This window comes from Peromyscus californicus, unplaced genomic scaffold (genome assembly GCF_007827085.1).
Source record: "Peromyscus californicus insignis strain IS unplaced genomic scaffold, ASM782708v3 Scaffold_11__1_contigs__length_118956290, whole genome shotgun sequence".
Lineage (NCBI taxonomy): Eukaryota > Metazoa > Chordata > Mammalia > Rodentia > Cricetidae > Peromyscus > Peromyscus californicus.
In genome coordinates this window covers 16,118,765-16,138,008 of record NW_026294402.1, presented here as the reverse complement: position 1 = coordinate 16,138,008, position 19,244 = coordinate 16,118,765, and the positions used below count along the sequence as shown (strand labels likewise).

At 47.3% G+C, this 19,244-nt stretch overlaps 3 protein-coding genes across 6 annotated transcripts in view; 2 read left to right on the top strand and 1 right to left on the bottom strand.

Moving 5' to 3' along the window:
* Positions 1–7,350: 7,350 nt before the first annotated feature.
* Ubl5 (ubiquitin like 5) lies at positions 7,351–9,679 on the bottom strand. Of its 2 annotated transcripts, none has more exons than XM_052753501.1 (5): positions 9,566–9,679; positions 8,914–8,980; positions 8,682–8,765; positions 8,484–8,521; positions 7,351–7,516 (listed from the first exon to the last, which is right to left on the bottom strand). In XM_052753501.1, exons 2-5 carry the CDS (start codon positions 8,967–8,969, stop codon positions 7,473–7,475), a joined length of 222 nt encoding a protein of 73 aa, XP_052609461.1. In that variant the 5' UTR covers positions 8,970–8,980; positions 9,566–9,679; the 3' UTR covers positions 7,351–7,472. The 2 variants fall into 2 exon arrangements, with proteins under 2 accessions (XP_052609461.1, XP_052609451.1); XM_052753491.1 differs by lacking the exon at positions 9,566–9,679 and adding an exon at positions 9,274–9,559.
* Positions 9,680–9,884: 205 nt separating this feature from the next.
* Positions 9,885–15,715, top strand: Fbxl12 (F-box and leucine rich repeat protein 12). 3 transcript variants are annotated; one of them, XM_052753459.1, is made up of 4 exons: positions 9,887–10,000; positions 10,620–11,901; positions 12,008–12,080; positions 14,307–15,715. In XM_052753459.1, exons 2-4 carry the CDS (start codon positions 11,816–11,818, stop codon positions 15,126–15,128), a joined length of 981 nt encoding a protein of 326 aa, XP_052609419.1. In that variant the 5' UTR covers positions 9,887–10,000; positions 10,620–11,815; the 3' UTR covers positions 15,129–15,715. The 3 variants fall into 3 exon arrangements, with proteins under 3 accessions (XP_052609434.1, XP_052609419.1, XP_052609428.1); XM_052753468.1 differs by lacking the exon at positions 10,620–11,901; XM_052753474.1 differs by lacking the exons at positions 10,620–11,901; positions 12,008–12,080 and having other exon boundaries at positions 9,885–10,000.
* The window catches only part of LOC128119761 (zinc finger protein 426-like), a 167,716-nt gene continuing 158,357 nt past the window's right edge, over positions 9,886–19,244 (top strand). The window contains exon 1 of the mRNA XM_052753295.1: positions 9,886–10,000. The gene's annotated coding sequence lies outside the window, so the exon portion shown is untranslated. The remainder of the gene's footprint in view (positions 10,001–19,244) is intronic.

Here is a 19,244-nt window from a genome sequence, read left to right as displayed (position 1 = left end):
ACTTGTTTCCTCCAAAGCGAAGCCAGTCCTTTTTGGTGTTTGCAAGGCTAACCATTTCACTGGTCTACTCACCCACTTTCCAAGTCTTTTTTAGAACCTACTTCAACTTATTCCTTCTCCATCTGGCTCCTTCCTAGGTCCTAGGCTGGGTAATGGCATTGCCACTAGGATGAGGAAAGGGAATAGGGGAGGGTGGGCGTCTCCGACGAACAGTTTAAGTCAATTGATAGTCTCTGGAGGAAACAGACATGGTGGTGCATACCCAGCACTCAGGAGGCAGAGGCAAGAGGATCTCTGAGTTCGAGGCCAGCCTGGTCTAAAAGTGAGTTCAGACAGAAACTACACATAGAAACCCTGTCTCAAACAAAAGAAACAAAATAAAACAACCCCTCCCCCCCCAAAAAAAGGAAAGGAAAAAAAGTCTGTGGAAGGCTAGAGAGATGGCTGAGTGGTTAAGAGCACTGCGTGTTCTTCCAGAGGACCTTTGCAATTCACCAGGTGTGAATATGGTGCACATTCATGTATACATGCCAGTGAAGCATAAAATCTTAAAAATGCTACTTTATGCCAGTTGTGGTAGCACACACCTTTAATCCTAGAACTTGGCAGACAGAGGCAATAGGATCTCTGAACTCGAGGCCAGCCTGGTCTACAGAGGGATTTCCAGGACAGCCAGAGTTATACATAGAAACCCTGTCTCTAAAAACCAAAAAGTTACTTTTAAAAACTATTACACTCATAAGGGAGGCTGCCATGATAACTGTGTATTTAGCAGACAATTTACAGCAATCTGTTCTCTCCTCCACCGTGGGGTTCTGGAGGTCAAACTAAAGTTGTCAGGCTTGGTAGCAAGCCTTTGCTCATCTCGCTGGCCCTGGATACGCAATGATTTTCAAAGACACCAATGGGAAAGGTTTAATTCCAGTTTATCAATAGTGTAGACCCTTGTGTGACCTCAAAAAGATGACATTCAGTGGAATGAACTCATGAAAGGGGATTAAAAGCAAGATGTGTTGCTTGGGTTCAAAGCTTTACTCTACCACTTGCTGTGAACTGCTTAACCTCAATGATTCAGCCTCTCCCACTGCAAAGTATAGATAAGTGATACTACCTCTTGCTAAAGTGAAGATCAAATGACTTATCCCTATATAAAGCCCTTAGGACAGGACTAGGGGTAAGTGTTAGCCAGTAAAAAGCTTGCTGGGTGAAAAAAAAAAAACAAATCACAAGGCTCATAGCAATTACAGTATAAAAGCAAGGGTCAAGGAGTGGGTAAGAGCATTTGCTACCAAGCCTGATGATTTGACACATGAGAATCTCTGTGAGTTTGAGGCTAGTTTGGTCAACATAGTGAGTTCCAGGACAGCCACAGTTATACAGAGACACAGAAAAAAAAATGAAAAAAGAAAAAAAAGAAAAGAAGAAAAGAAATAAAGAAAGTGGGGGAGAATAGCTCAGACTGAGTTCAAACTCTAGTAATGAAGAAATTACATAATTACATGACAGATTTAATAGTATTGCTTTCTTATTTCAAACCAGGGCAGAAGTATACAGGCCAGATAAAAGGCCTCACTGCATTCTTCCCAGCCAGACCTACTCAATGCATTCACATAAAGTTCCATTAAAAATGCTTATTTTATGCAGGGTGTGGTGTGCATGCCTTTATAATCTCAGAACTCAGGAGGTAGAGGCAGGTGGATATCTAGGTTCTATGCCAGCCGGATCTACACTCAAGTTTCAGATTGTCCAGAGCTACATACCGAGAACCTGTCTCATAAACAAACAAACAAACAACACCAAACCCCATGTCAAAGCCAAATAATGTCTATTACTGACCTGAGTGTATGGCCGTCAGAAAGTAGCTCTGTTGTGGGGTAAAAACCCAGAGACCACCCAGCACAACCAAAGTTTGAATTTGAGAGTCTGTATTAAGATGGCTGGAGACTGCCTGGAGAAAAACAATTCCCACAGAGCAGCCCTGAATGCATATTACAGGGAGGTTTTTAAAGACAAAGAACACAGAAAGACTACATCCTGGTTGGTAATCAAGCAGTTGAACAAAAGCCAAGAACATGCAGTTAGCTGGGGCATTTAGACCCTGAGTTTCTAGAACAGGGTTGGGTGCTTTCCCACTGGACTTTTTAGGGCAGGGGGTAGAAATCAAAGATGGCTTCAGCTGAGACAAGATGGAGAAATCTTTATCCTGTTACAAGCTCTATGTAGTTGGTTCTTTCCCTCCACCTTTCTGTGGGTTCCAAGGCTGGAACTTAGTTCATTAGACGCAAGTAGAAACACCTTTACCAGCCCAGCTATCCTACTGGTCTTTTCTTTTTCTTTTTTCTTTTTTTTTTTTTTTTTTTTTTGTTTTGTTTTGTTTTTCGAGACAGGGTATCTCTGTGTAGTTTTGCGCCTGTCCTGGAACTCACTCTGTAGTCCAGGCTGGCCTAGAACTCACAGAGATCCGCCTGCCTCTGCTTCCCGAGTGCTGGGATTAAAGGCATGCACCACCACCGCCCGGCTGGTCTTTTCTTAAAAAAAAAAAAAAAAAAGACTGTGCAGGTTAGAGAGATGGCTCGATGGTAAAGTGTTTTGATATACAAGTGCGAAGTTCTGAGTCTAAACCTGGAGAACCAACATAAAGCTGGATACAGTAAAAGGCAAGCACCAGTAACCAGTAACATTTCTCCATCCGGGAGATAGTGACAGCAGAAGTCCTCAAGGCTCCCGTGGTGGCTAATCTTGGTCGTCAACTTGACTACATCTGGAATCAACTAAAAAGGAAGCAGCTGGCACACCTGTGTGGGGTTTTCTTGGTTGGTGTGGTAGTTTGAATGTAATTGGCCTCCATAAGCTCATAGGGAATGGCACTATTGGAAGGTTGTGACTTTGGAGTAGGTGTGGCCTTGTTGGAGGAAGTTTGTTACTGTTGAGGCAGGCTTTGAGGTCTCATATATGCTCAAGCCATGCCAGAATATCAGACCACTTTCTGTTGCCTACGGATCAAGATGTAAGAACTCTCAGCTCCTTCTCCAGCAGTGTCTGCCTGCATGCTGCCTTGCTTCCCGCCATAACAATAATGGACTAAACCTCTGAAACTGTTAACAATTAAATGTTTTCCTTTATAAGAGCAGTCATGGTCATAGTGTCTCTTCACAGCAATAGAAACCCTAACTAAGACAGTTGGATAATTTGAGGTAGGAGACTCATCCTAAATCCAGGTCATTTGAGGGCAGAAACCCACACTTAATCTGGGACACACCTTCTGGTGGCAGCCCACATAAAAGGACATGGAAGAAGGAAGCTGTTGCTTTTTGCCTGCTTGCCCTCATTTTCACTGACAAGTCCATGTATCCTGTGGTAGATATTTTCTTTGTAAATAAATAAAATAAAATTTGCCTGAAGATCAGAGGACAGAGCCAGCCACTAGATTAAACATAGAGGCCAGGCAGTGATGGCACACACCTTTAATCCCAGCACTCTGGAGGCAGAGATCCGTCTGGATCTCTGTGAGTTCAAAGCCACCCTGGACTACATGAGATTAATCTAGTCTAAAAGAGAAATAGAGCCAGGCAGTGGTGACACACACCTTTAATTCCAGCACTTGAGATCTCATGCCTTTGCTCTCAGTATTTAGGAAGTACACATGCAATTAATCCCAGCACTAGGAAGATTGAGACAGGAAATGATATGGCTGGGCAGAGAAAAGCAAACAAGGCAGGAGACAGGAACTTTTGGCTGAGGACTCAGAGGCATTCAGTCTGAGGATTTGTAGAGACAGGATCTCGCCTCTCTTTCGGCCTGAGGATTCAGCAGTGGTGAGAAGTTTCTCTAGTGGCTTGTTCCTTTGTCTCTCTGATCTTTCAGCATTTATCCCAATATTTGGCTCCGGGTTTTTATTATTAGACCAATTAGGATTCATGCTACACTATCCTGTTCCTAAAGCAATCCTTTGCTGGTGTTAGTGCCCACTTCTTTGGGATTCCAACATAGACTGGAAACTGGCAGCTCTCTAGGACTTCCCTGGGACTCTAGCACCAAATTGGGACTGCTGACACATCTAGTGAACTGAACAACCTCTAGATCCTTGACCTTTCTCTCAGATGACCATTGCTGGACTACTCAAATCAAAGCCTGTAAGCCACTCTAATAAATCTCATATATTTTTTCTATCAGTTTTGTTTCTTTAGAGAACTCTGATTAATACAGTTCCCAAACCAGCTAGCCTCAAGTACAAGTAATGAACAACAAAGACACCATGTCTCAAACAAGGTAGAAGGCTAGAATTGACAGCCAAGATTGTCCTCTGACCTCCATAAGCAGGTCATGGCACAGGTGCACACATAAACGCAAACATTCACATCAAGACATGACTTGAGTTCCAACCCTAGGACCCACAAAGTAGCAGGGGAGAACTGGCTCCTATAGGTTTTCCTTTGACTTCCACATGTGCACCAAGCTATATGGATGTTTGCTCACCTCATCCACATACACACACATGCACAAAAAAAGTAATAAAAATTTAAATCCAAATAGTATATATGTAAATATGTACTTATTTATGTTTGTGTGGGTGTAATGGCTATTCTTGGTTGTTAAGTTGACTACATCTGGAATTAACTAAAACCCAAGCAGCTTGATTGAATCATTTGAGGTGGGAAGATCCACCTTTAATCTGGGCTATACCTTCTGGCCAGCAGTCTATATAAAGGATATGGAAGAAGGAAGCACTTGCTCTTTGCCTGCTCACTCACACTCTCACTGGCAAGTCCATTCCTTCACTGGCATTCTCTAATTACTTCTTCAGGATTCTGGCATATACCCAGCTGAAAAATCCAGCCTCATGGACTGAACAACTACTGAATTCTTGGACTTTCACTGAGAGACAGCCACTATTGGAATAGTTGGACCATAACCTGTAAGCCACTCTAATAAATCCTATTTATTACACACACACACATATATATAGATATATAGATAGAGCTTTATTCTATCAGCTGTTTCTCTACAGAACCCTAATATAGTGGGTTTTAAAAAATAGGATCTCACCATGTAGCCCATTGTGTTATTTTTCTCACTCCTGTAACAAAATATCTGATAGAAGCAATTTTAGTACTTTACCAACTAGCTACATACCCAGCTGCCTTCCACTTTTTCAGATAGGGTCTCTTGCTTAGATTGGTCCTACCTTGGCTACCCAAGTAGCTTTGTTTTTACAGGTATGTGTGTCTGTGTTTCTGTGTGTGCCTAAGTGTGGAGGGTTGAGGACAACCTGAGTGTCATCTTAGGAACACAACCTACTTCCTTTTAGACAGTCATTGACCTACTAAAGTGCACCAATTAAGCTAGACTGGCTAGGTAGCAAGCCCCAGAGAGCTTTCTGTCTCTACCTGTTCCATGCTGAGATTAAAAGTGTATACCTGAGCTGGGCGGTGGTGGTGCACGCCTTTAATCCCAGCACTTGGGAGGCAGAGCCAGGTGTATCTCTGTGAGTTCAAGGCCAGCCTGGTCTACAGAGTGAGATCCAGGACAGGCACCAAAACTGCACAGAGAAACCCTGTCTCAAAAAAAAAAAAAAAAAAAAAAAAGAAAAAGAAAAAGAAAAAAATGTACACATGCACAGATTAAAAAAGTGTACACAGCATTTTTACATGGGTTCTGGAGATTAGACTCAGGTCCTCATGCTTGTAGAGCATGTATTTTACCTATTTCCCCACTGAAAAAAACAAAACCAAAAAACATTCTTCACAAATTACTTAGCCTCCAGTATTTAGCTAAAACTACAGGAAACAAAAGACAGCCTTACTTTCCTTTTCCAAACTTTGGCCACACTGTGAAGAGTAGATGAAGACAATGCATGTGTTGGCAGCCACAGCTCCTGACAATTCCTTTAAAGCCAAAGACAAGACCATACTGAAGGGGGCATGGTGGTGCTTGCCCTTCAATCTCAACACTTGGGAGGTGGAGGCAGGAGTTCAAGACCACTGGTGCTACACAGCGAGTTCCGAGGCTAACCTGGTCTACAGGAGGCTCTCATGACAATTTTTATTTAGCTTAGTTCTACTGTTTATCTACTGTTTCTGGATCAAATGTGTTGAGTTTCTTTGCTAGTGGTGACTCTGCAGAGTCAAGGAGTCAGGGTGAAAAAAAAAAAAAGCATACTCAGCCATCTATCAGCAGAGTTCTTATGATCTAACCATCTCTTATATTAGTTACTGTTAAGGTACTTGCCCCAAACCTGATGACCTGAGTTTGATCCCTGGAACCCACATAATATGAGAACTGACAAGTTGTTCTCTGAACTCATAGCACCCCTGTCCACATAAAAAAAAATACTTTTTTTGTTGTTGTTTTTTTTTTTTTTTTTTTTTTGGTTTTTCGAGACAGGGTTTCTCTGTGTAGTGTTGCGCCTTTCCTGGAACTCACTCTGTAGTCCAGGCTGGCCTCGAACTCACAGAGATCCGCCTGGCTCTGCCTCCCGAGTGCTGGGACTAAAGGCGTGCGCCACCACCGCCCGGCCAAAATAATACTTTTTTAAAGCAGATTAAGGGAAGCATTTGTTTGGCTTATAGTTTAAGGGAGATAGTTCTTGGTGACAGAGAAGGAATGCAGGCAGGAACCCAAGTAGCTGAACCAATAGGAAGCCGAGTGATTAATGCTGGTGTTCAACTCATTCTTTTTATTCAGTCCTGACCAAAATGGTACTATCCATGAATTCAGGATGGGTCTTCTCTCAGTTAAACTTCTCTGGAAAAGCTCCTGAGTTATGCCCAAAGGTGTGTGTCCTGGGTGATTCAAAATGCTGTTGACAATGAAGGTTAACCATCACATCTATTAAAGGACCCACCTTTTAATACCTCACAACAGAGACTATGTCTTACCCCTAGTTTTGGTGGAGATACTGAAACCATTGTAGAGGATTAGGAGGGTAAAGAAACTTGCCTAGAGCCATTTGCTGTGGGCAGGTGTTCCACCCAGTCGTGTGAAGCCAGACCCTGTTCCAGCTAGTACATCTACCTTCCCTATGCAGGTTAATGGTTTATGAGGGTGACAATACTCAATACGATCTCTGCTCATCAGTGACCCAAAGCCAACAGCAGAGCTCTGGGTCCCATTCTCCTAGGCTACTCCTCCCTCATGACTTCAGTAGATTTTTGAGACAAGGTTTCATGTAGCCTAGGATGTCCTGGAACACCCAATCCTTTTGCCTCCATTTCCCAAGTGCTGAGATGTCAGGTATGAAGCACCAGGCCAAGCCTCCAGTCAATTTTGAGGTTCCCTCAAGGAGCAATATACAAAACCATAACCACCAGATATCAGCTCTCCCCTTATGATAAAACTTTCATACAAATATGACAGCAACAAAGCAGCATTGAAGTTTTTATTCATGTGAATCATTAAAAATGGGCATCTATACCAGTGTCAAACGAGGGTGGGAGAGGAAGGCAGGGTAGACAAGGAGAAGGAATTCCCGTCTATTGGTAATAAAGCTCCAGGTTCATCCCATCATGGATTTCATCTGAAGACAGGTATTAAGGAATTGCCATTGAGGGCTGACTCTACCCACTCACAGCTGGATCCCTGTGGCTCAACACCCAACGCTGGACCAAGGAAGCAATTTTGGAATGGGCACTTTTGATCTAAGAACTCAAGCTATATGTGCAGTGGCCCTCAGGACCACTGAGAAGTCAAGTTGTTTGCCACCAAAGCCTGGTGCATGAGTCAGATTCTCAAGTTCCTCCCCGACTCCATCTCACACACACAATAATAATAATACATTTTCTTAAATGTTCATACTCAGGCTGAAGAGATGGCTCAGCAGTTGAAGAACACTCATGGCTGCTCCTCCAGAGGAACTGGGTTCAATTCCAAGCACTTGCATGGTGGTTCCAGGGAATCTGAAGTGTTCTTCTGCCCTCTGCCAGCAACAGGCATGTGTGTGGTGCACAGACAAAATTGCAGGCAAAAGACCCAGGACCCCATTAAAAAGAAATCATGAGCCGGGTGGTGGTGGTGCATGCCTTTTATCCCAGCACTTGGGAGGCAGAGGCAGGCGGATCTCTGTGAGTTTGAGGCCAGCCTGGGCTACCAAGTGAGTTCCAGGAAAGGCGCAAAGCTACACAGAGAAACCCTGTCTCGAAAAACAAAAAACAAAAAACAAAAAACAAAAAAAAAGAAAAAAGAAATCATACTGGTTGTCAACTACAGTCACATCTGAGTTACACCCCACCTTCACTTCCTGTCCAACATCCACATGGTGCTCAGTCATAAATATTTTGAACCTGAATGTCAAAATCCTTCTGAACCAAGATAAATTATTCCACCACCCTCCTCATCAACAAAATAATTCCATAGTTCTCATTTTTTCAGTAGTCACAATAGGCCACATTCTAAGTTAAACATCCCGCTTCCTTAATTTCCCTACAGGTTTCAGTACAGAACCAGAATTCAAGATAAGCATATGGATTCTTTCACGAAAAGGATACAATCTCCCAGAGACACGTGGTCCTTAAAAATCGTGTACCTACGGGACAGATAGATACTTTCAGAGAGAAACTGATTTGGTGGGGTAGGGGTAGGGGTGGGCTTTTGTCTTGAAAGCAAGCTGAGCCCTCATAGGGGTTTTCTGAGGCGCTCCCCCAACCGAAACTTTCTAGTCTAACAAAAGACCAACGCGCACTTACCACTTTTTAAGAACGATCTTATTCCAACGGGTGCCAGTTTGGGCCGCTATCAGTTTCTTCAAGTCCCCGATGGTGTCATCGGTGCTGGGCACGAAGGAGTTAAGGTAAATGGAAGGAAGAGGTAGAACGAGGAAGACGCTATTAGGCCTCCCCATCTGCGTCATTTAACTACAATTTACCCAGCACCACCAACTGCCCCAGAGACCACTGCCAGTCACCCCTCGGTGGATACTTGCACTTGACGCGGACTTTCTTTCCTAGACGGTCGTTGCAAACCACCTCAATCATTGTGGCTGGAGCTACACCGGGTGGAAGGAGAGGATGGAAGGCAGCAGAGTCAGGCCTTTGGGGGTCGCCCAAAGTCCTTCCCCGAGTTGAGTTCTTTGTTCACACTACCCTGAACACCGGACACAAACCCGCAGCAGCCCCAGTCCAGGGTCTCAATGGCGGGGACCCCAGACAGTCGCGTCTCCGCCCCTTAACTCCCGCAGGCCCAGCCCCGGAAACCCCCGGTTTCGCCTCCCGCAACCCCTGGACTCCCGGGTCTCAGCCGCTTCCCGTGATCTTGGGCCTCCAGGTTTATCTCCCTCACCTCTAATCCCCTCGAACTTATCGACGACACAACTTCTAGCTCGAATGCGAGCCCTGGACCGATTTAAGGCTAGAAACAGGAAGCGGAAGTGATATGACGGAAACACCCGCCCTTAGGTGCTTCCAGGTTCCGGGCTAGCAAAGATTTGTGATTCTGTGGCGCAGTTTTGATGAGCCGATCCTAGTGGATTTACAGCGGACGTTGGAAGCGGAGTTGGAGATTCCTTCATTGTGGAGGAGACCCAAAGGATCCCCAGAGGAGGGGTGATCTGCCATTCCCAAGCCAAACAAACCTCCTACCGCAGAATCTCGGCTGCCGAGGCCGGAACTGGAGTCATGCAGGTCCAGTGGCTGTCCGGCTCTCTGCTTTCATTCAAAGCTCAGTCTCGGACCCTGTGCGTGCCTTTCGCCTCTGACCGCAGTGACTGTTTCCGAGACCCTAGGAGTACAGACTGCAGTTGATGAAAGCTAAGCGGGATCCTGGACGGGGAGGCCTTGTTGTACACCACCCCATGGGTCCATGTCCTGCCTGCCAAGATGTTGGAAACAGCATACTGGAAAAGATCTTTTGCTTTTTTTCCTTTTTTCCTTTTAATCTTCGAGGAACACCTTGTTCCAGATTACAGAATCTCCAGAGCTGATGGGAGTGAAATCCCTCCCTTCCTAAATTCAACCAGTTTCCGCCTCTACTGAACGATTCCTTCTTAGCGGACGGGACTCTCAGTAAGGTAAGCATTTATTGACTCATTTTTTAAAATTAGCTTAAATTTTTTTTTTTGAGATAGGGTATCGGTATATAGACCAAGCTGACCTCGAATTTGTGATACTCCTATCCAGCCTCGGAAGTTGCTGGTATTATACAGACCTGTGTGTTAGAAGCCAGCCTGGTCTATACAGCGAGTTCCAGGACAGAGCTTTCTAGAAAGACTGTTTCAAAAAGGAAACAAAGAAAAATCTACCAAGGCCTTGTGCTTAGCTAATACCACTTATACAAAATTTATCCTTATGCGTAGGCAGCAAAAATCATTATTTTTTTCTTTTTGTTGCGGCTTGTGGCCACGCCTCCCTGGCTGGGCAGTCCTGTTGGCCCCTCAGCCTCAGTTACACCTTTCCGTCTGGAATGAAGTCCTGGTTCCTGTCCTTAGTGTTTTGATATGTTCCATCCTCTCCCCAATGCCTCGATTCTGTTCCGAAAATACTTCCTAGCTTTACCGACACCCACATTGGAGATCGAGCCATAGCCTCGCGCATACATACCAGAAAAGTGGAGTTTCTTATTTTTATCTTTCTTTCTCTTTTCTTTCTTTCTTTCCTTCCTTCTTTCCTTTTTTCTTTCTGGTGTTGGAGGTCGAACCTAGGGCCTTCTAGCATGTTAACCAAGTGCTCTCCCACTGACCTGCACACCCAGCTCCTTGCTTAGCTCTTCTTGTTTCTGCCTCCAGGGATGCTTTTAGGGCTCCGTCCCTGGTCTTAACCACGCCTCTAATCCTGACGAAGGCCCCAACCCTCCCTGCGCCGCCCATCCATTCCAAACTTGACTCCATCCCCTAAACTGGACCTTGTTCTGCCTGAGCTAAGCTTTACAAGTTTGGTCTTCGGCCCCAGCTAGGACCCCTGGTTCTTGACACGCCTCTGAGCCCCTTCCCACTCAAGTCATGATTTCCGGGCTTGCTGCTCTGTTAGCTTTCCCCTGCCCGGGTCCCGCCTTCTGGGTAGCCTGGACTCTGCCTTGGCCACCTCCCTAAACCTCTTCCAGCTCAAGTACAGCCTTCCGGACGCGCCCCTTGGCCTTCCTGTGTAGCTGACAGCCTTCGATCTGCTCCTCTCCCACTGGCTACACCCCTCCACTCAGTCGGTCTTTTCAAAATGCCGCGCCCCAAACATCTCCCCCGCCCCCCTTCCTCTCCCCTTCCCCCAAAACCCCGCCTTCGGAGTGTGCTGCTTTTCCTCAGCCCCGCCCCAGGACCACTCCCCTCCCGCCGGAGCCTCGCCTTCTAGGCGTGCGGCTTTCCTCGGTCTCACCCGAACCTCGTCTGCTTGCCTCGGCTCGCCACGTCTCCGGGCTCTGGCCACGCCCCGAGCCCCTCCTTGCAGGAGCCACGCCTTCTGGGTTGCCCCGGCCCCTCTGGCTTTGCAGCTTCTAGTTGGCTCCACCTCCTGGCCACGCCCCCGGACGACCCCCGCCCGAGCCTTGCCTTCTGGGTTTGCTGTTCGCCTTGCACCCCGGCCCTGGCCCCGGCCCCGCCTCGTGTCCCCTCCTCACTCACCTCCCTCTAGCCACACCTTCTGGGTTTGCCTACCCTCCGTTCCACCCGGTGGCCGAGCTAGTCAGGCCTAGTCAGTCACCAGTCCCGGCCTCCAGCCGGCGGTGAAGCCGGGCCGGTGCAGTCCCGGGCCTCAGTCCCTTCCCTAGGAAGGGACAGTAGGGCTCCTCGACAGGCCTCCGAAAGTCGCGCCGGTTTGGCCAGTCCGGCCACCTCAGCGACCTCAGGGGATTGCGGGCCTCACCACCACCGGAAACGGAAGCGCGGGACAGCAGGACCATGGCGACGCTGTTCGACCTCCCAGACTTGGTGCTCTTGGAGATCTTCTCTTACCTCCCGGTCCGGGACCGGATCCGCATCTCCAGGTGCGGCCCCGCTCCTCGGGGGAAAGAGCCGGGCAGGGGCTCGGCAGGAGATGCGAATCCGGTCCCAGCGGGCGGGGTCGTTCTAACGGCCGGTCCACTCCTCCAGGGTCTGTCACCGCTGGAAGAGGCTGGTGGACGATCGGTGGTTGTGGCGACATGTCGACCTGACGCTCTACACGGTATGCAGTACGCGGGACCCGCGGGCGGTGCGCGGAGAGCCAGCCTCCTCCCTGGGACAGAAGTGGGGTCTGCTTTGTTTTGCTTTCTAGTGTTTGTTTGCTTTTGTTTATTTGGAGCTTATGTTTTACTTATTTTTCTATATTTTTTGTTTGTTTGTTCCTTTGGGGGAGGGGAGGTTGTTTTGAGACAGGGTCAAAAGCCCAGACTGGCCTCCAGCTTCCTAGGATGCTGAGGATGAACGTCTGATCTACTTCGACCTTCTAAACACTGGGATTACCAGCGTGGGCTCCCGTGACTGGTTTCTGTGATTCTGGGAATGGAATTTAGGCTTCCTAAATGCTAGGAAAGCACTCTACTGACTGAGCCGTGTTCTTGGAACTCACTACCCCTTTCCTCAACCTCCTGAGTGCTAAGGTTACAGGTGTAGGCCATCTTGTCTGGCCCAGGAAGTGTTTGGTTTTTGTTTTTTTTCCCCGTGAGACAGGGTTGGTTTGTAGCTCTGGCTGTCCTGAAACTTGCCTTATCCTCTTGCCCCTGCCTCTAAAGGCAGATCGAGTGCCACCGTGCCCAGCTGGCTGCTTTGGTTTTGAAGTGAGTTCATGCTTGGGATTTCCTGCATGTCTGTCCTGGCACTAGCCTTTACCTGCTCCCCAGCAACCCCCCGACTTCAGTTTCTTATCCAAGAAATGGGGATTTAAAAGAGTGCTTGCTTGACCCTGGTGAAGCCCAGTGCTCCATCCCTAACACCGAGAAAAAAAAGGACCTGCCAGCCTGGCGTGTTGTAGAAGACTTAGCCAAATGCATAGGGAGATGGTTTAGACCATTGTCTGGTCTCCAGCATATGATAAATGCAAACTTAAAACTATTATTAATTTTCTGGTTTTGTTGTTCTGTTTTGGTTTTTGAGATGGGTCTCATGTATCCCATAGATAGATTCTGGCTATAACTGTTAACCTCAAAGTGGATAAGAATTTATTCTGGAGCCAAATGTGAGTGATCATGGTTGAAAATACAGTTAGGCTTCCTAAAATACATGTTCAAACATAACAGTTACATGAGATTATTTATTTATTTATTTATTTATTTATTTATTTATTTATTTTGAGACAAGGTTCCTCTGTGAGTCCTGGAACTCACTCTCTAGACCAACCAGGCTGGCTTTGAACTTTAGAGATCTCCTGTGTGCTGGGATTAAAGGTGTTGTTTACTACCACCCAGTGAAATTTTATAGTAACACAATAGAGAAAGTCATAAAGACACCTTTCAAAAGAATGAGTCATCTCTCCAGCAACTATCAAAATAACTGAAAAAGAAAAACATTTAATTTCTCTCTGAAAAAATGGTCAACAAAATTTATACCATAAAGCTGAGTCTGGTACAGCCTGTAATCCCAGCTACTACGAAGGCCGAGGGAGGAAGATCATAAATGCAAGGCCAGCTTGGGCAACTTAGCTAGACCCTGTGTTGAAATACAAATTCAGAAAAGGCCTGGAACCCTGACTTAGTCCTAGAGTGTTTTCCTGGCCTGTGTAAGGTCCTGAGTTCATTCCCCAGTACCACCACAAACAAGTGTATGATCTGAGCTAGGGTATAGCTGAGTTCACGGCATGTCCTAAATATACATCCGATCCTGGATTCCATCCCAGTACAACAGTGAATCACTTGTCCTACGAGACTTTTTTTTCCCTCTCGTGTGTGTGTGTGTGTGTGTGTGTGTGTGTGTGTGTGTGTGTGTGTGTGTGTTTGTGTGTGTGTGTTTGTGTGTGTTTGTTTATTTTGTTTTGAGACAAGGTCTCACTATGTAACTCGAAACTTGGTATGTAGACCAGACTGGCCTGGAATTTAGAGAGATCCCCCTGCCTCTGCACCCACCAGTGCTGAGACTAAAGGTGTGCGCCACAACCCTGGACTCTGCCTTGTTTATTTGTTTGTGTTTGAGACAGGATCTTCCACTGAACTTGGAGCTTACTGGTTGACTAGACAGGCTGGTCAGAACTGTGGATTCTTCTGCCTCAACCTCCCTCATGTGCTGACTGGGTTTAAGGGCACGAGTCTTGATACCCAGCAAAAGAAACTGCATTGGTTTAGGGAAGGAAGCTGGCAGAAGAGCCGAACCCCAGGTGGACACCAGAACCCAGGTCCCAAACAAGTCTGTCACCAGCTAGGTGAATCTTCTGGGAGCCTGGTACCTCTCACCCAGTCACCCCAATCTCTGGCTCTTACAGATGCGTCCGAAAGTCATGTGGCACCTTCTGCGCCGGTACATGGCGTCCCGGCTCCACTCGCTGCGCTTGGGCGGCTACCTGTTCTCTGGCTCTCAGGCCCCACAGCTGTCCCCTGCCTTGATGAGGGCCCTGGGCCAGAAGTGCCCCAACCTGAAGCGCCTGTGCCTGCACGTGGCTGACCTGAGCATGGTGCCCATCACCAGCCTGCCCAGCACGCTGAGGACCCTGGAGCTGCATAGCTGTGAGATCTCAATGATCTGGCTGCAGAAGGAGCAGGACCCCACAGTGCTGCCACTGCTGGAATGCATCGTGCTGGACCGAGTGCCAGCCTTCCGTGACGAGCACCTGCAGGGCCTTACCCGCTTCCGAGCCCTGCGCTCGCTGGTGCTGGGTGGCACCTACCGGGTCACCGAGACCGGGCTGGATGCCAGCCTGCAGGAGCTCAGCTATCTGCAGAGGCTAGAGGTACTGGGCTGTACCCTGTCAGCTGACAGCACCCTCCTGGCCATCAGCCGCCACCTCCGAGATGTGCGTAAGATTCGGATGACAGTTGGGGGCCTCTCAGCCCAAGGCCTGGTTTTTCTGGAGGGAATGCCTGCCCTGGAGAGTTTGTGCTTCCAGGGTCCCCTCATCACTCCAGAAATGCCCACACCCGCTCAGATTGTGTCCTCCTGCCTCACCATGCCTAAACTCAGAGTGCTTGAGGTGCAAGGGCTGGGCTGGGAGGGGCAGGAGGCAGAGAAGGTTCTATGCAAGGGCCTGCCCCACTGCATGGTTATTGTCAGGGCCTGTCCCAAAGAATCCATGGATTGGTGGATGTGAAGGTATCACCCATCCATCCCTGGGACTTATCCTAGCTTTTAAAGTTGACCTTGTAAGCAGCAAACTGAAGCATGTAAATTACTCAGGCTTGAGGAAACTGGAGGTCACAAGGAAGAGAAGCCAGGACCTTTGGGCCTGCAAGCTGGGGTTGTCTGTCATCTCGATGACCTCAGCCTTGTCACCCAGCCTCTGGGAGGCCCAGTTCACACGTTTAGGAATAGGCATCATAGCTACCTCATGATTCATTTGCAAATCTTTACACCCCACCCCCCTTTTTTTCCCAGTACTTGGGGATCAAACCCATGTTCGGCCAGCACTGCTGTGCTCCTGAGCTACACTGGAGCCCTGGGAAGCTTAGTTTCTAATAGACTGCAGAAGAGGGGTCATTTTCAGGGTGCAGGTAGACAGAGTTCAGGCCCTGAGGTCTGCCTGGCTGTCTGCTTGTATGCTTGGGAGACAAGCTATTGGATTGTCCTAGTGTTCTAAAAATTTCTCAATTGTATTTTCTGTATTTTGTATCCTGCCTTTTTCAAGTTTTCTACAGCATATAATATTTTACTATTAAAGAAAAATAATGGTTTTTCAAAGTGTATTCGTTTATTTAAGAGGGGTTGCTCCTCCCCAGCACTTACTATTCACAGGCAGTTTTATTTATCTATCTTTTTTATTACAATTACTTACTTTGTGTTCTGTGTGTGTGTGCTATTAGCACACATGTGGAGGCCAGAGGACACTTGTAGGACTCCTTCTATCCCATGGGTCGTAGGGATCAAACCTAAGTGGTCAGGCTTGGTGACAAGTGCCTTTACCTTTGAGCCATCTTGCCAGGCTCTTATTTTTAGACAGGAGCTCATATAATGACCCTGAACTCTATATATAACTGAAGATGACTTTCAATTCCCGATTCTGCTGCCTTCTCCCAAGTGCTAGGATTTTAAGTATATACCACCACTCCTTACTTTTGGGATGGATGCTAAGGATAGAGCCCAGGCTTTGAGTGTGCTAGGCAAGTGCTCTGCCCACTGAGCCACATTACTAGCCCTTTCCAGGCAAGTTTCTAGGTGCTGGGCTGCACGGTGAACAATGGGAAGACCCTGCAGCTCCAAGTGTAGATGGCAGGGTCTAAAGAAGTAAACGCATCTGTGAGCCAGGCGTGGTATACCCCTGTCCAGTGTTCAGGAGGCTAAGGCAGGAGTTCAAGTTTGAGGTCAGCCTGGGCTACAGTAGAATGAGACCCAGTCTCCAAGACAAAAACATCCTCGGAATCATTTCAGAGCCTCTCAGGTGGTGAGCCAGGGTTGTGTCATGGGATACAGACACTTGAGAGGGAGGGAGGGCAGGGTGGACCTCCTCAGAAGTCTGAGGTGACGAGACACAAGATGTGAGAACAACTAGGGGATGACAGGAAAGGCCAAGACTCTGAGATTGGGTCCCAGGGCGTGGATCAGTGGCAAAGCCCTTCCCTAGAATGCATAAAGTTCTGTCCTCAGCACTGAAAAAAAATGAGAGACTGGTGAGATGTTTCCGTGGGTAAAGGTGCTTTCTGCCAAGGCTGATCTGAGTTCGATCCCTATGGTGAACAGAACTGACTCCTGCAAATTGTCCTCTGACCTCCACACATGTGCTGTGGCCTGAATGGATACCTGCATTTGCATTCGTGCGCGCGCGCGCACACACACACACACACACACACACACACACACACACACACACACACACACGTAACATCAAAAAGACCCTGAGATAGGAAATGAATTGGGCATTTCCAGAAACAAGAACATTTCTGTAGCATAGTCAACAGGGGAGAAAGATGGAGCCTATGAGGTCAGAGAGATGGGGGCAGGGCCTGTTGGGGGCTGTGTACTGGTGCCTCTTCCTGTTTTTTGAGTTGGGACAGCTTGATCGTGCAGGTGCCAAATGCTTGGTGATACTGAGCATATAACTGATCTGATCTGAGTTTGGGGTGCAGGGGGGGTGGGGTGGGGGTAATGCACATCTGTGATCTCACCACCTGCCATGGGTGGAGCCCAGAGGCTGCAGAGAGCTGAGCTGGAGGCATTCATTTCTTATTCCAAGCTCACCCATCAGAGGGGAGCTGGTATGTTTCTTGCCTTAGAATACAAAGTCTTCACGTGGGCCTTCAAGGGGATTCACAGCCACTCAGGTGACTGATTCACATGGGACTTGGTATTTTTTATTTCTACCACTTGGAATTTTAGGTTGTCTGTTGACGCTCTAAACTCAGAGATAACTACATTAGAAGATGTGCATGTATGAGATTTGTGTCCCTATCAAAGATACTTCTGAGGGGGGCTGGGGAGCTATCAAGGTGTGCAAGAGCACTTGCACAAGCATGAGTTTCTGAGTTCAAATCCCCCAGCACCCACCCAAAGCCCGGTGAGACTATGCTAGCCTAGCTCCTGTTTCAGTGAGAGACCTGGTCAGTCAAAGGGAACAAGGTAGAGAGAGAGGGCGGCGAATCTTAGCACGTGCACTTGGGTGCAGCCTCTCCCCCCACATAATTAAAATTGCTCCCTAGACCATCTCCCATTCCACTCTGTGACCTGTGAAGTCCTCAGCAGACACCACACCTACTGCTTCATCTTGGACTTCGAAGCTTCCACAGTTGGAACCAATACATTTCTGGGTTAGGTTGGAAAGGGGTGGGGTGGTATGTGCAGCTGTGTGTGTGGCAGTCAGGCCAACTTTCAGAAGTCAGTTCTGTCCTTCCACTGTGGGTTCCTAGGATCAAAGCCAGGTGGTCAAGCTTATGGAGCAAGCATCTTTACCACTGAGCCCTCTTAGTTTAATCTTTTGAGACAGGGCCTCCCTCTGCAACCCTTGCTGGCATGGAACTCACTATGTAGACGAAGCTGGCCTTGAACTTGTAGTTTTCCTGCCTCTGCTTCACCTGTGCTGGAATTAAAGGTGTGTGCAACCATGCCTGGTTTTTAATTGCCAGTGTGTATGTGCAGACACTTGAAGTTGTCCTAGGGGTCTAGAAGAAGGCATTGGATCCCCTGGAATTGGAGTTAAGATGCTTGTAAGATGACTGATGTGGGTGCTGGGAACTGAACTCAGGTCTTCTGGGACAGCAGTATGTGGTCTTAACTGCAGAGCCATCTCTCCAGTCCAACAAACAAAATGAGTGGATAATGTTGCTTCTGGAGCTCTGGATCCTTCAGTGGCTCCCTAGTACACCAAGGTCCTGAGTAGAGCTCAACATTTTTTCTTTTTAAAAATTCTCCTTGGCTGAATGGTGGTGGTGTACACCTTTAATCCCAGCACTCTGGGAAGCAGGATCTCCAAGATCTCCAGGGCTGCACAGAGAAACCCTGTCTTGAAAACAACAACAAAAAACTCAACTCTCCTCCCCTCCCCTCCCCTCTCCTCTCCTCTCCAAAACCCTGTCTTGAAAACAACAACAAAAAAATCAACTCTCCTCTCCTCTCTTCCCCTTCTCTCCTCTCTTCTCCTCTTCTCTCTGTCTCTGTCTCTCTGTCTCTCTTTGTCTCTGTCTCTGTGTGTGTGTATACACACATATATAGTATATATATACATATATATATGTATATGTGTGTGTATATATATATATATATATATATATATATATATATATATATATATATATATATATATATATATATAGTGTGTGTGTGTGTGTGTGTAGGTTCACATGTATCACAAGGACTGTGGAGGTCAGAGGACAACCTCTGTGAGTCTTCACTCTCTTTCCACCTGGGATCTAACTCGGGCATTAGTCTTGGTGGCAGGCACCTTTACCCACTGAGCCATCTCCTGGGCCTGATTAACATTTTTAGTTTCCCAGAAAGCTCTGTGCAGTCATGCCTCTCCTCTGACTTCAGACTTAACTACTTTCTATTCTGCTTGACTTGCTCAAACCCAGACACTGATTACAGAGACCAACTCATCGCTTGCCTCAGGGCTGTGAAACTTGTATTTCTTCCTTTCTTTTTTTTTTTTTTTTTTGGTTTTTCGAGACAGGGTTTCTCTGTGTAGCTTTGCGCCTTTCCTGGATCTCGCGCTGTAGACCAGGCTGGCCTCGAACTCACAGAGATCCGCCTGCCTCTGCCTCCCGAGTGCTGGGACTAAAGG